We start from the raw sequence: 12,778 nt of genomic DNA, 5'->3' as shown, positions 1-12,778 counted from the left end.
GTGGTGGTCGACATGTGAGAATAGAGCAGCTGTGTCCTTGGAGCTGACCGGGGGAGGTCCCTGCTGAAAGCAAAATTAGCAGCCTTTCCCCATTTCAAAGAAAAAGTCAATAAAAATATTTTCAATATTGAGTTATCCTCTGATAATCTTTAAAGCATTGGCTACAATTTATTTACAGAGTGGTCACCAAATAACTCTTTGTTGAATGATTAAATAAGTGAGTGAGTGACTAAACATCGGGATGGAGAAATACCGAAAAATTCTTTTGGCCAACAGAACAGATAAGTAATGAGCAAACGCATGTTGAAATCATGTTAATGCCACTCCAGGACAGCTCCCGCACTTGTGTGGACTGTGCACGACCTGGGGGTGGCGGAAGCAGGGAGGCGCGTTAAAACGCGTGTGAAAAAAATCTTGGAAACGGTCAACTGTTCTTATTTTAAATGTTTAAAAGATTTTTTTTTTTTTTTAATCTAGGGGCACCTGTTGGTTTATGGTTTGTTCATGGCTATAACTTTTTAAAATCACATACATAGAAAGTGGTTTTATTTTTTTCCTAGCAAAATTGTTCCTCATTCATAGGAGAGAATGAGTTCTATTGGTGTCTCATGACGTTCTGAAAAGGCTACAGGACTGTCCTACATGATCATACTAAAGATGCGGTGGGACCCGAGCACTTTTAAATGCCGCTGGGAGTTGTTTTCCCAGATACTGAAAGGAGGTCATGGGGGAACACGTGACCACCTCTCCTCTGTCCCCCAAGTCTCCTCCAGGCTCTTCGGGACTGGCCCCCCCTCAGGAGGCTCCCACAGGGAACAATGCGCGTGCTCAACGCCCAGGGGTCGGTTTCAAGGCCACCAGGTGAGCATCGGCCAGAGGGCAGCTCCTGCCCTGAGCAAGTGTCAGGGGCTTGACTACAGAGCCCCCGGCACAGAGAGGACTGGGCGGGCAGGGAGCGAACACCAACCAGCAGCCACCGGTCCTGGCAGGAGCTAAGCATTGCAGGAACGGCCCAGATTCAGTCCTTAACCACTTTGGGTTTTATATATGATTGCAGTTAACATTGGGACTAGTATTATGAGTGTGTTATTTTGCAAAAAGGGACAGGGAAGTTCAGAGAGAGAGGATGTGTGTGTGAGAGAGAGAGAGGAGAAAGAAGGAGGATGAGAGGAAGCAGGAAAGGGAGAAAAGGTCTGGAGACTTGGTGGTGGCTATGCCGCGCGATGGAAGCTGACAGAAGCTGGTCTGCATCACGTACTTACTGTGATCAAGGTACCATGTTAAGCTCCTTATAAGGATTATTTCTATTATCCCTCCCAGCAACCCAACAAGGTCAGCAGTATTCCTGGACCCATTCTACATATGAGATGTTGACGAATTAGCCCAGAGCAGCCCAGGTAGAATTAGGAACCCGGGATGTCCGGGTCCAGCCATCCAAGCCCCTGTGCTGGGCGGCTTCTCTACAGAAGGGGCTGTAAGGGTTCCCCCCACCCCGGCGTTCCTGCTCTAGTTGACTTGGGTGAGGACGTGAAAACTGTGAAAGCTTCACTGCTCCCCGAGACTGGGAGGAACCCACCGGCACGCTGCCCCCATGTCACACACCACGACTCCTGCAAACCAGCCTCTAGCCGGCAGACCAGCTGAATTCCCTCTGTTGCCCCCGTCTCCTCCCCCAAATAACTGTTCCTTAAACATCAAAATGCTGAAGAATCTTTTCCTGACTTAAAGCCTCTTAACAACAATCAACACGTGGGAAGGCAGAGACAAATTCTATGCCTGATTTTAATAAAATATGCTTTTCTCATCAAAATATTTTGATAGCCTGAGAAAAGAGATGTGTGCTCATTAAAGTTTAATGACTGTCTCTCCCTGCCGTTTTCCATATGAGGATCACACACTGTGACTCACGCGTGGTGGGTGCCGGGATGAGTCAACCGGGAGCGCAGTTTAACCCAGTTCCGATATCTGTGCTCACGGGGACGAATGCAGTGCAAGACTGGGTCCTTAGGATGTAAGGACGTGTCCACTGGCCTAACTGCTTTGGTGGACGGTCATGTGGATCCAGACAGGCGGGCCCCACCGTGGTCCAGGTTGGTGTCTATTTGCTCTAGAAAGGGAGCTGGGTAAGAAAAGCTGCAAACTAGCTCTCAGGCAGCTCCAGCCCCCAGGCTGAGCTGGGTCTCCCAGAAGACAGTGCTTTGGGCAAAGGCTTTGAAGAGAAGGGAGAAAGCAAGAGGTACCGACTCTTGGGAGGTCGGAGTTGACAATGATGCTACATTCATGTTCTAGAACCTCCACGGAAGCCCCCCTGTTCTCAGATCACTTAGGAAGCTCTCATCCAAACCTTTTAGCCTCCCTTCAAAGTGGCCCCAGGCTGCCTTGCTTGGTCTCTCTTCACTAGTCACCTGCTTCCTGCCTGCACTCCCGCTGTGGCGGCTTCCAGCTGCTCCCCACACTGCCCTTGCTTATGGTTTTTTTTTCCTAGCATCTGGAGTGGTCTCTCCATCCATCTCTACCAGCTGAATGTTATCCACTCACCAAGGGTCATCTACGGTTCTATAGCCTTAATCCTTGACACCCCACTCCACTCCAACTCCTGTGATCTCTCCTCCCTGGAAACACCAGGCTGTTCGGTAAATGCAGTCACCATCTTCTATTCTGGTGAAAGTTCCAGTGTGAGAGCAACGTAGCCGAGCCTTTACCTGTACTAGCTTCCGAATCAGTAAGATCTGGGTTAGAAGCTTCCTTCCCTCCCTTATCAGGCAGGTGATCACAGGCAAGTGGCTTGTGAACAGTAACAAGGACAAAACCAACAACCAGTGCACACTCGGCGTTGACCGTGAGCTAGGCATTAGGTACTCATTATTTCGTTTTACACTCACAACAGCTCTATGAAGTAAGACTTGCCATCGTCTCTGTTAAACAGCTGAGAGAACAGGAGCTAAGAGACAGTAAGTGATGCGTCCAGGGTTACACAGCTAGTGTGTTGAGGAAACAGGCTTTGAGTTCAGATAGTTCGGTCCCAGAGCCTGTGTTTTGACCATCATGCTACAAGGCACTGCCTTCTCTGGGCCTCTCAGATTTCTCATCTGTAAAATGGGTACAATACTGCCCACCTCGTAGGGTGGAAATGAGGATTAAATAAGATAGTACAGGAGAAGCATAATAGCATAGACCTCAGTACTCATAGCTACTGTCATTGTCAGCACTGTGTGCCGGTCTCACCACCCCCCGCTCCCGCCTCGGAGTGGGGGGATCCTCCTTCCTGACCCTTGTCTCTCACACCTTCTCATCCTGTACCTTCATCATAGTGACCTTGGGAGGTTCTGTAAGCTGTGGGCCAGTCCCAGGCTCAGAGAGATGGACCAAGTGTTCTAGCGTTTTCTTAGAACCTGGGGACATGTGTCCCACGTGGTCTGGACCTCTGAGCCACCGTGCTTTTGTACTTTTCAATGCATTTAGCTTCCTCTCCAACTCCTGTTTATGCAGTTTATTTGATTCCTGCCCTGAGGTTTCCTGGGTAACATTTGTTTCAAGGTCTATTTCTTTTCTCCTCCCTTCCCCGCTCCTCCTTTTGTCCGTGTCCTCTCCCCCTCGCCCCCCTGCAGTCGCTTTCAGGATACCTGCCGTCTGGATACCCGCGGTCCGTACCCAACGCCTCCAGTAGACTAACTAGCATCCTGGTCGCCAGTCCATTAGCCAGTTTCTGGAATTGGAACCTCTCACAGCTCAGGGACACCTGGCTTTCAGAGTATGAGGGACTTTACCCAGGAACACCTCTTCCGCGGCTGGGATTTAGTCTGTCCTTGGGGCTAATACAGTTCATGAGGTTAGAGGTTAAGCGACCACTTCTGTGAGGATGCTCCTGCCTGCTTTCCTGAGCACTCCTGGACCGATTTCCATCTCTCTCCTGCTGGAGTCCCAGTCAAATGACCCTACCCTCTAAATGCATCACCTCTAAGAACTGCCTTTTTGACACCCTTATGGAAATTGAAAAACAACACAAAACAAGGCAAAAAACCCACACAACTCTTTGTAAAGTAAAGTACACCCTCCCCGTCCAGGTCACTTGAGCTGCAGGAGAAGGGATTTGGGTTCTGCCCGTGGGGAGTTAAACTGCTCTCTGAGTAAACTCGGAAGATGACTAGTCAATAATCCTTCAGTTAATGAGGTCTAAAAGATGAAAGTTATCAGTTTCCTGTATTCATCCAGTTTATTACCAGCGGTGCAATTAAATTCTATTTTATGCTGGGGTTGGATCACTTCCCAGCTGGGGAGAGCTCTCTCCTGAGCCCTTCGCAGGGCCAAGCTGTCAGTTCATAATTAGGTGAGTGTGTGGGCCTCGCCTCTGGTGGGAAAGGTTCAGAGGCTGAGCTCCTGAAGCAGCGGGAAAGGAGGCCTCCCCCAGCCTCCGGGAGAGGCCTGCGGGGCACCGCACGTGTCCCAGGAGAGCCTGCCATGAGGGCAGCCGCCACGTGGCGGGTGGGCAGGACGCCCCGGTCACAGCACCAGCGCCTTATGCCCAGGGGAGAGGCAGCTCCTCTGCAGGAACCCCAGTACCACTTCTCTGTTCTGCATTCTTCCCTGTTCTGCCTGCAGACCTGCACCCCTCACTTTTATGCTGTCTCTTAAGGCCTCTTGTGTAGGTGGTGCTGTGATGGGCCTGTAGCAGGTGACCTGGGTGACCAAGGAGGCGCGAGGATTCAAGCCTTCCTAGAAAAGGAGGGCCTGGGGTTCCTTCCTCCGGGGCCCTACATGTCGGCCTGCATGGGACACATCGTTCAGTAGCCCTCAAGGGCCGTCCACACAGCGCTGGACCCAGGGGGAAGGCTGCCATTTTGAATGCTACACAACGTAATTAGCTTTCCAAGTGATTCTCAGCCAACGATTCAGAAGAGACACAAGGCCTACCGCTCCCTGCCCGCCCGTTGCCAACAGCCCACCTCTAGAGGCTCTAACATTTTGATTTACCCACCACGTTAGAGGGATGCACCTTCAGCTCTGTGCTAATCACTCAGTCACTTGGAAAGGTCTCCAAGCCCTGGATAAGGCTGCCATGAGATGTCACACCCCAAGAACCCTGATGGACGCCTGGGTTTCTGCTCCCTGGGCAGGAGGTGTCTCGGGAATGTGGCTACGGACGCTGCCAGTGATCCTGAGAAGTGGGCGCAAATAGGCTGCCATATTCGCCTTGCCCTTTCACCCATGCTCACCTCTCCACTGCCAAGTGCCTTTGAGACATTTGGACAGAGGGAGCGGCTAACGGAGAGACAACGTTAAAACTACTAGTAGCCAAACGGACAAAAAAGGCCCTCTGGTGATAGAGGTCAGAGCAATGGCTGTCTCGGTGACGGAGGAGAGAGTGATGGACTGCAAAAGGTGTGAGGGAGATTTCTGGGGTGTTGGATGTTACACATCCTCTGTGTCTGCATCTGGCTGGTGGTTGCCAGGTGTAGACACACATGACAAGTCATGATCATCACACTGACGTTTCGGTTTGTGCCTTCTACTGTATACAGTGATAGCTTCATGGAAAACGGTACAGTCCTAAACGCAGGTGGGAGGGATCCGGGCGGCTTCTGTCTGATGCCATGCCTGACCTACTTTATTCTGGAGGCAGTGAGCTCCAAGTATCTGTATCCTTTACACATCTCTATCTTCCTCCACAAGCGTGTTTATACCCCAGGTTATATTTATATCTGCAGCCATGTCTATATATTTAAATCTGGAGAGGAGAGAAGAGTGTTATATGTGCACGTCAGTGTATAGGGTGGTTTACTTCTTTCAAAGAACAGGAGGATCCTAGTTCCTTTTTTTTTTTGGAGCAGAACACACTTTCTCTCACACACACACACACACACACACACACACATATTCATAAACACTAACAACCTTGCCTTTCTCCCTCATCTGAGATGCTGAAACTGACCTTGATGATGACCTTGGGGATTGTCAGCACAATGGACTTCTGCTTAGCCAGAACATCCTTGGTCTCATTGACACGGGCTGTGACAAAGAAGTGCAGGAACGCCTGCTCCAGCAGCTCGCCCATGTACTCGCCCGCTTGAATCAGCACCTCCTCTTTCTTGACTGACGGCAGGAAAAAAAAACATGGCGGTGTCAGGACCTGGGATAGGAGCTGCTTCACTCTTCCCTGAGGGCCCCATCTTTGCCACGCTAGCACAGTCTCCACCAGGAACACACACGGGTGAGGGCAAGTGGAACACAGAGCCCATCAGGGACAAGAAGCTCTCCGGCTTCTGGGGTAAAGAATGTGCTGGAAATTTCACATTCAGTAAAGTCTTCCTAGAGAAAACGTGTCAAATTTCCCAACAGTGCTTTTGCTGTTGTAAAATGCAACGTGACAAAGAGGTTTAAAATCAAGGACCAAGGGGTGTTAGCTGCGGCTGCTTGGATTTAGGCAGAAACAGTCCCGAGGTGACAGATGTGGGGCAGTGATGTCCACGGCCACCGTGTCACGGGCCCTCCTGTGATAAGACACATCTCACGCAGGCCACGGGCCACGCTCGAGCAAAGCTGTCAACGGCCTAAACCTTTTCCCTGATTCCTTTGCTCCACACTTTCTCTCCAGCTTGTACTGTACCAATCTGACTTGATTTTTCTATTTAAGAGAAAGAAGCAGTTGAAACCAGTTTTCACCGTAGGCCTGCAACTCTCTCCCACCCCTTCTGCTATTTACAACTTAAAAGACCTCTGTGATCTCAAGGCACCGACAAGGGGAGCATTTAGGTGCTGGGGACGAGCCAGTGAGGATGACAGGTGGAGGGGGGGCATGGTCCTGGCCCCCCTCTGCTCACCATCCGGGCTGAGGACGGGAATCCTGTCTTGCGGCTCTGACCGCAGCCGTGAGGTTCTGTTTGGCTGTGCTGCCCAATTTCTCTCACTCTCGTTTCCCAGAGCCCAGGATTCTTAAGGGCAAAGGGCAGTTCTCCTGCCGGCCGAGCCCGGGCCTGGGCAGAGCCAGGGGCCTCCATCCCCCTGCATGGAATCGAATGTCTCCACCATGGCTTCCCTGCTCAATGTCTGCCTTTGGCCAAAGATTCCTCCCTCCGGTGGAAGTTATTGAAGGAAACAATTCCCAAGGCTGATAGTTTCAAGTGCAGAGGGTGGCTCGTTTTAGCCCTCCCTCACGAGCGGCCGTCCAGGACCCAGGACGCAAGACCCTGTGGGGTGAACTCCAGGGCACAGGGAGGCCTCCTGCCTTTTGGGCTCCCGGACGACGGTGCATCAGGCCGTGCCTACCATCTGCCTCAAGGTCTCTGCATGGATGAGTAGGTGCTGTGACCACCCAGTCTTGGCTTTACCTCACCAGCACTTAGGGACATTTAAAAACCTGCCCTGTTGGATCCCACCCCAGGCCAATTCAATGAGAATCTCGGTGGCTGGGGCCCAGGCTTTGTTTTAAAATTCTGCAGATGACTCTTACGTGCAGCGGGGCTGAGAAGTACTGCTCAACAACTAGGGGGACCCGCCCTTCCCGCCACCAGATCAGCCCGGTAAGAGCCTGCCACCGGTTCTCTAACCCCACCCACACTTAGGGAATCAGGATCTGTGTTTGAATATGATGCTCAGATGGTACATATTCAAGTTTGAGGGGCTCCCAGAGATAGGAGGTTGTAGCAGGAGATGGGGTGGTGTTAGGGTAGAATTGGGTGAACTTAGGATGATCTCTGTTTTGAAACGGAAAGTTTTGCACCCCAGAATGCACCCAATTCCTGGCAAAATGGAAAGGATGGTCATCCTAGACCAGTGGTTGTCAACGGGGTGCAATTTTGCCCCCCAGGGGTGTTTAGTAACGTCTGGAGATGCTTTTCGTTGTCACAGCTGGAGGTTGTTACTGGCACCTATCGGGTAGAGGCCAAGGATGCAGCTAAACATCTCACAACACACGGGACAGGCCCCGTAACAACTGTCCAGTCTGAACGTTCGTGGTGCCCAGGCTGAGAGACGGCCACGGGCTATGCAGAGTTATTGGAACGTACTGGTCCGCCCTAGACAAGCAGTCAGCAACTCAGCCTACTTCCTGGCGGTCCCATTCCACTTAGAGCTGCCTTTGGAATCGAAGACCTTGTCTTGACCTTGACCCTCGAATTCTGCCTTTTTGGGTGACCTACGCATGTCGCCTCCTTTGGGACTGAGCCTGGACCTTGCCTCCTCCATGGCTCCCCGAGCAGTGAATTGTCCAGAAGATTAAGGCTCTGTCCCTCGGTTGGAGACAACCTCAGACGAGCCCATGGGGGCTGTTGTCACTTCGCCAGATGGAGGCAAAGCGAGAGGCCTTGAAGAACACGCGTTTTGCCTCTAGCTGCCTCCGGTAATAATAATAATAAAAAAAGGACATCCTCTGGCTATTTCTAGAGGGCCGTGTTTGACCACTGGGCTGTTTAGGTTGGCGAGATGTGCTTGACATCGTTACAGAGGCTCTCACTGCCTTGATATCAGCCTCGGGACTCTTCATTCTCTGAGGTAGAGCATCCTCTAAATCTTGGCACTAAAGAAACTGGGCTGTGTTTCTGAGCCCAAGGGAACAGGGCTCCTGAAATAGCACATTATGTAAATGCTGTGTTTTGCCACCACACAAGAAATTGTTCTAGATAAAGTTTATTAAACGTGGCAAGAAGAAGAAATTTTCATTCTCTGAGTGGTGGAGCTGGGACCCTGCCAATACCATTTACGGTGTCTGGGGAAAGCCGGGGGGGTGGGTCACAGACAGGAGCTGCTTCATCTCTTTTCCAAAGAGCAAAGAAAACTAAATATAGCCAAGTGGAAACGATAGCACCTTTGAAGGTATGGGAGGTTTAAGTTATTCAGATCTTCCCAGCTGATTCTAGCCTACACGTTCCCTTTCATCATCAATGTGGAAAATACGCTTCCCGTTCTACTTGGAAAACTTTCTCTGCGACGGACCCTCCTAGGATTGTACCCTGACCTGCTTGGTCGAGGTCTAGAATCCTGTGGCTTTTTGCCATATATTGCAATTGATTTTCGGTTGCAATATGCAATTTATCGCATGCCGTTAGTGCCACCTACATGCAGGGGAAAGCAAGAAACAGTCTTCAACTTGCTTCAGGTTATTGAGGACAAGCCTTGGGGTGGGCTGAGTGCGTGGGAGCTGTGTTGATACTGAGTCAGGCTTCGGTATCCCTAGATCGATGACTGAGATGGCTAATGTGTCATGCCGTTCTAGCCCGCTACCTCCCGTAAGCTCATGCTTTTATTGGATCATGGAGAGAAGGGGAAGGAGATTGCGAGATGGGACTCTAGTGCGGTGGGAAAAGGATGGCATATAGTTCCTTGTCCAGGGGAGTGAGGGGCAGCTGGACCCCAGGCAACAGGGCACAAGTACGGGGCGGGCCTACTTAGGGCCCGAGAATGCACGGAGCTGGCTCACCACACCTGCCTGAATAGGATGTGGCCTCTGGCACCTGCTTTGCCTCTAATTACTATGTGTGGCCTTGAACACGTCAACTCGCCTTTCTGGTCTCATTTTCCCAAAGTGTAAACACGTTGGAAGTTAGCATTTATGGGAAGCCTACTTGCGGGAAGCCTTCCGCATATATTATCTCATTTAGTTTCCTCCACAGCCCCCTTCTCTTACGCCACCCATCCAACCTGTCAACCAATCCCGAGGGCTCTACCTTCAGAAAACACCCGGATCTGGTAGCTGTCACCACCTCCCTCACCTTCACCACCATCTCTCACGGGACTATTGCAACAGCGTCCTAACTAGTCTCTAAGCTTCAATTCCACATCGCCTATAGTCTGTTCTCAGCACAGCAGCCGAGTGATCTTTCAGAACCCAAGTTAGACCAGGGCACACTTCTGCTCAACACCGTCTATGGCTCTGCAGCTCACTCGGAATCACAGCCAAACTCTTTACAAGGGCCTCCAGGTCTTTACCTGGTCTATATCCACTAGCCTCCCCTGGATACCTTTGCTCCTGACCCTGGTCTCCTTGCTGCTCACTGAACACATCACACGAGCTCTGGCCTCAGGACCTTTGCACTTACTTTTTTTTTTCCTGGCTGGAAAGCTCACTCCTTCCCTTCTGTCAGATTTCTGTTAAATGTCACCCTATCAGAGGGGCTTTCCTTGACCACACCCCCCACCCGCGGCACTCCGTCTTCCTTGTCTTGCTTTGTGTTTTCCTATTCTACGCAGAACCATATATATTCGCTTGTTTGATTGTTTATTGTGGAGTCCCCATCTTCCCCCCAGGAGACCATCAAGAAGCAACTCATTGCTGTGTCACCAGCACAAAATAATACCTGGACTTGTAGGCATTAAATAAAGCTGTGTGTGTGTAGCGGGGGTGAACCAACAATCCAGTGATGTGGGTAGTATTGTTCCCACGTGCAGATGAGCTCAGATTACTTAAGTAACTTGCCTAGGGACACACAGCTAGTAGGTGACACAGTCACAGCTAAAATCCAGATTTGTCTAATTCCAAGGTTCAGGTCCTCTAAATCCACTGAGTCTGTCTGTCCTAAGCAGCTGTGATGACTGTTTTTTCTCCTGAGTCCTTTATACTGACTACGTGTTTCTGTAAGAATTACCTTTCTTCCAAGTGCTAGACCTTCCAGTTTCCAAAACCAATACCATGGTGATTTCTTAGTTGTTGGCTAGTCTACTGAATCGAGGGGGATTTGCTTCCTTCAAGATTGAGTAGGTTTCTTGAAATTAGGATTTTTTAGGACTAGTTTCTCATTTTTCTGGGAATATCCTTCTGACGCCTCCCAAAGGTACTTCCTGAGACTCGGGACAGACACCGAATCCAGGAAGCTTGAAAACAAGTGAGACGTGTGGTGTGGCCACCCCAGGCGGGATCATAGTCTTGCCTGCCTCTGTGTTTAAAAAATTATTATTCATATACTTTTTTTCCATTTCTTTTCCTGACTCACCTGTCAGGTCAATGGATCTGGTGCCCTGCCATGTTGAGCCTTTCAACATGTTCTGTTTTCTAACTCCGTGTGCTCTGCCTGGAGACCAGGTTCTTCTGGTTGGCTCATTTGGCCAATTGAGTGACCAGCTGTTGTGCACACTAAACACTGGTACCCAAGGGAATGAGACAGGTCGAAATTGCAGTCCCCAGCGCAAGCTGCGGCTTTGTCAATCCCAGTCCCACTTAAACTAGTCTGGAGTTTTCATAGCGAAGAAGACGCTTTGGAAGGCCATGTATGCAAGGGAGGTGAGGGATCGAGGTGCGGGAGAGGTCCCCGGGAGATGGCCGGGAGAGCAGAGCCTCCAGAGCTTCCTGGACAACACATCCCGAGGCTCGAGTTTCCTCTCCCAAGGATGGGCTCTCCCGACCCTGTACCTCAGACAGCCCACCCTGCGGAGCTTAGATCTCCCTGCCCCCTACATGGTAAAGCCAAACACACCATTCCTGCTGGGCGGCCCCCCAAAGCTGTCCCTAAGTTGGGAGAGAGGTACCGCCAGCGGGCCTGCTTTCTGAGACACAAGCTTCACCAACTCTCCTGTTCACACCAGTCCCCCTGGGATCTTGTTAGAATGCATGGGTCTGGGGTGGGGCCTGAGAGTCTGCATTTCTGACCAGCGCCCAGTAGGTGCTGATGCTTCAGATCCTTGGCCCACCCTGTAAGTAGCAAGAGGTTCAGTGACATTTAATGTTCACGATTCATGGGGCTCTAAGCTTTGAAAATTTCAGTGCTCACTTCTGTGCACAAGTCACGGAGATGAAAGTGGGGGCCTTTCTAGGAAGAGTGGGTCCCGCCCTGTGGTTCATATGCTCCTGAGCTCTGGGCCAGGGCTTTAACTTCAACAGGAAGCTATTAGGGAACATCAGCAGAGAGCCAGACAAGGAAGCAGGTGACACATCCAGGAGAGAACAGCCCCCCTCGTTAACTTACAGGATAAGGGCTCCAGTGTCACATTAAATGTCTTGTTCTTGAATTCTGCCTTGGCGACCCCGGTGTAGAAGGTGATATTGCCTGAGAGATAGGCTGTGACGGTGTAGTGGGCGGGGCCATTGTTACGGAAGGTGATGGTGACCTTGAAGTCTCTTCCCAGCACGACGTTCTCCACTTCAAAATTCATGTGGACATCAGACCTCGATTTGACGACGCCCTCTGTGTTGAGGGGCTTTTTAGCCCCATACATCAGGGCAGTTTCCAGGGCCAACCTCTCTTCTTCTTGACCTAGGAAAGGTGCAGAGATAAGGCCAACGTAAGCCACCCGAGAGAAAGTCACCTTAATGAACAGTGTGCTGTGGGCACCACTTGCAGGGCTTGCCGGGCTGCCTCTGTGAGCCACAGGCTTCCCTCTGGGGCAGGTGTCATCATCATCCCATGTTATACATTCTGCAAAATCAAGTTCCCAGAGAGTTAGGACCTGCCCGGCTGCCGGGTTCGGCCTATCTGAACAGGGGTTACTACAGAGCATACTCCAAGGGTTGTTTTTCCAGGGTCACTGTTTCAGGGCTCAGCAGATAGAACCGACAAAACCTAACTCTTCTCAAACTGTGGGATTACTTGGCTTCCCTCCCAATGTCCTAGCCACGTAGCCGGAAGAGCTGCATCTTGCCTTGCACCTTCTACAATGTGAGTTTTCTCCCATTCATGGGTCTGCCCGGCAAGACCTGTCTTCCTCATGTCTCTTTCCACTCGGACCTGTCCCACTTGGCTTGGGAAAGCTAGTCATGCAGATGGCTAGCAAAAGAAGAATCACTTTGAAATAAAAATGCTGGTTTTTATATTTCCATTAACTTTTAAGATGTTGCCTCTCACTTAACTAATAG

At 50.8% G+C, this 12,778-nt stretch overlaps 1 protein-coding gene across 1 annotated transcript in view; it reads right to left on the bottom strand.

Annotated features, from left to right (window-relative positions):
• The window catches only part of F13A1 (coagulation factor XIII A chain), a 144,749-nt gene that overhangs the window by 14,696 nt on the left and 117,275 nt on the right, over positions 1-12,778 (bottom strand). The window contains exons 13-14 of the mRNA XM_060307705.2: positions 11,892-12,179; positions 5,930-6,090 (exon numbers count right to left, since the gene is read on the bottom strand). Coding sequence (XP_060163688.1) covers positions 5,930-6,090; positions 11,892-12,179 — 449 coding nt within the window. The remainder of the gene's footprint in view (positions 1-5,929; positions 6,091-11,891; positions 12,180-12,778) is intronic.

This window comes from Globicephala melas, chromosome 11 (genome assembly GCF_963455315.2).
Source record: "Globicephala melas chromosome 11, mGloMel1.2, whole genome shotgun sequence".
NCBI classification, from domain to species: Eukaryota; Metazoa; Chordata; class Mammalia; order Artiodactyla; family Delphinidae; genus Globicephala; species Globicephala melas.
The sequence above is the reverse complement of the archived record's forward strand: the minus strand, read 5'-3'. Positions and strand labels throughout refer to the sequence as shown.